Here is a 1,253-nt window from a genome sequence, read left to right as displayed (position 1 = left end):
GGTCGACTTTGCGCGCTGCAATGACACCGAAATCGTAGGTGAAGCGGTCTAGCTTGGCCTGGTGAGTAGCCGCATCAGCCTTGCGTACCTTGACCTGGACCTGGACAGACTTGGCGCTCTTTTCGTACTTGTTGGAGACCTTCAGCCATCCGGCCTTGCTATTCTTCCCTATGTTGTCAGTTAGGTAAACTTCCGTTTCATTCAGGTTCCATCTCTCAATTATCTTAACAAATCTATATTGATTACAACCAGTCTCACAGTTCGGGTTCTTTTCCTTTTCAGGAAAAGACACGCAGTAGAGATTGTGTGCCGCAGTAGCAAAGTACACGTAATCGCCGTCGCAGTCTTTGCTCAAATCCTGAAGCAGGAAGCAGGTACCGTAGCCTCCTATTCCGCACTTCTCGCAATCTACCCTGAGATGAAAAATCGACTTGCCCATTCGCTGGTGGACCGGGTCCGTAGAGGCAAAGGGTTCACGAGCATCCACACCTTTGGTTATGTAGATCTCTGACGTGGCCATACCTCAGTCACAACGATAAACGAAGGTCAGATCTACAAGTAACAACCAGCTTCACAGGAGATTGCGCCTGAGATCTCGGCTAGCCTAGTCTTCTGTGAGAAGTGCAATGAGTCCGGTATCCCCGGCGCTCTCAAAACAAGAGCTTGGACAATGGAATGTGCGCAAACAGGTCACGATTATTTTTCTCTCTGTACTGACTGTGTTTAGTGTGCCCTAGTAGTACTGTAGTAGTACATGTAGTAGTCCAGATCTACTACCGCCCGGTACGCGTATGATGAGCGCAGACTGCACTGGCCACACTCCACACTCGACCACAGCCTTAGGGCCCGGTCCCACATGCAGTGGCGGATCCGCTGGTGCGACAAGGTTTTGCGGGAGTGGTGTCGCACCTCTCCTGCGACAAAATGCTCGCGTGGTCTCACATGTGCACGCGTGGCGAACGAAGCGAGCGCGCCTCTCTGACTTCCAAAAAATTCAGTGCAGCTCTCCTGCAACTCAAGCATGCTTTCACTTCGAAGTACGCGTGCACGTACTGATGGTGTACAGTCAGTACTGTGTCTGTGGACAGAACTGTTTCGTCCTTTGTGGACACATCAACGCAGCACTGATGTACTGTTGATGTAGATACTAGGTGTTGGACAGATCGTTGTTTTTGTTGAGTATCAAGCATTAGCTACATGTCGTGGGTTCGGTATTGTTGACTTTGAGTCTTTGTTCTGTATACTATACTAGT

At 49.8% G+C, this 1,253-nt stretch overlaps 1 protein-coding gene across 1 annotated transcript in view; it reads right to left on the bottom strand.

The window, feature by feature from the left end:
• The window catches only part of LOC135829929 (uncharacterized), a 25,582-nt gene extending 24,883 nt beyond the window's left edge, over positions 1-699 (bottom strand). Inside the window, exon 1 of the mRNA XM_065342313.1 lies at positions 1-699. This exon is cut by the window's left edge and continues 465 nt beyond it. Within this exon, the coding sequence (XP_065198385.1) occupies positions 1-520 (520 nt within the window). The 5' untranslated portion in view covers positions 521-699.
• Positions 700-1,253: the final 554 nt, after the last annotated feature.

Source organism: Sycon ciliatum, chromosome 13 (assembly GCF_964019385.1).
Source record: "Sycon ciliatum chromosome 13, ocSycCili1.1, whole genome shotgun sequence".
In the NCBI taxonomy this organism is placed as follows: Eukaryota; Metazoa; Porifera; class Calcarea; order Leucosolenida; family Sycettidae; genus Sycon; species Sycon ciliatum.
Note: the sequence above shows the minus strand (reverse complement) of the source record. Positions and strands in the feature narration are given on the sequence as shown.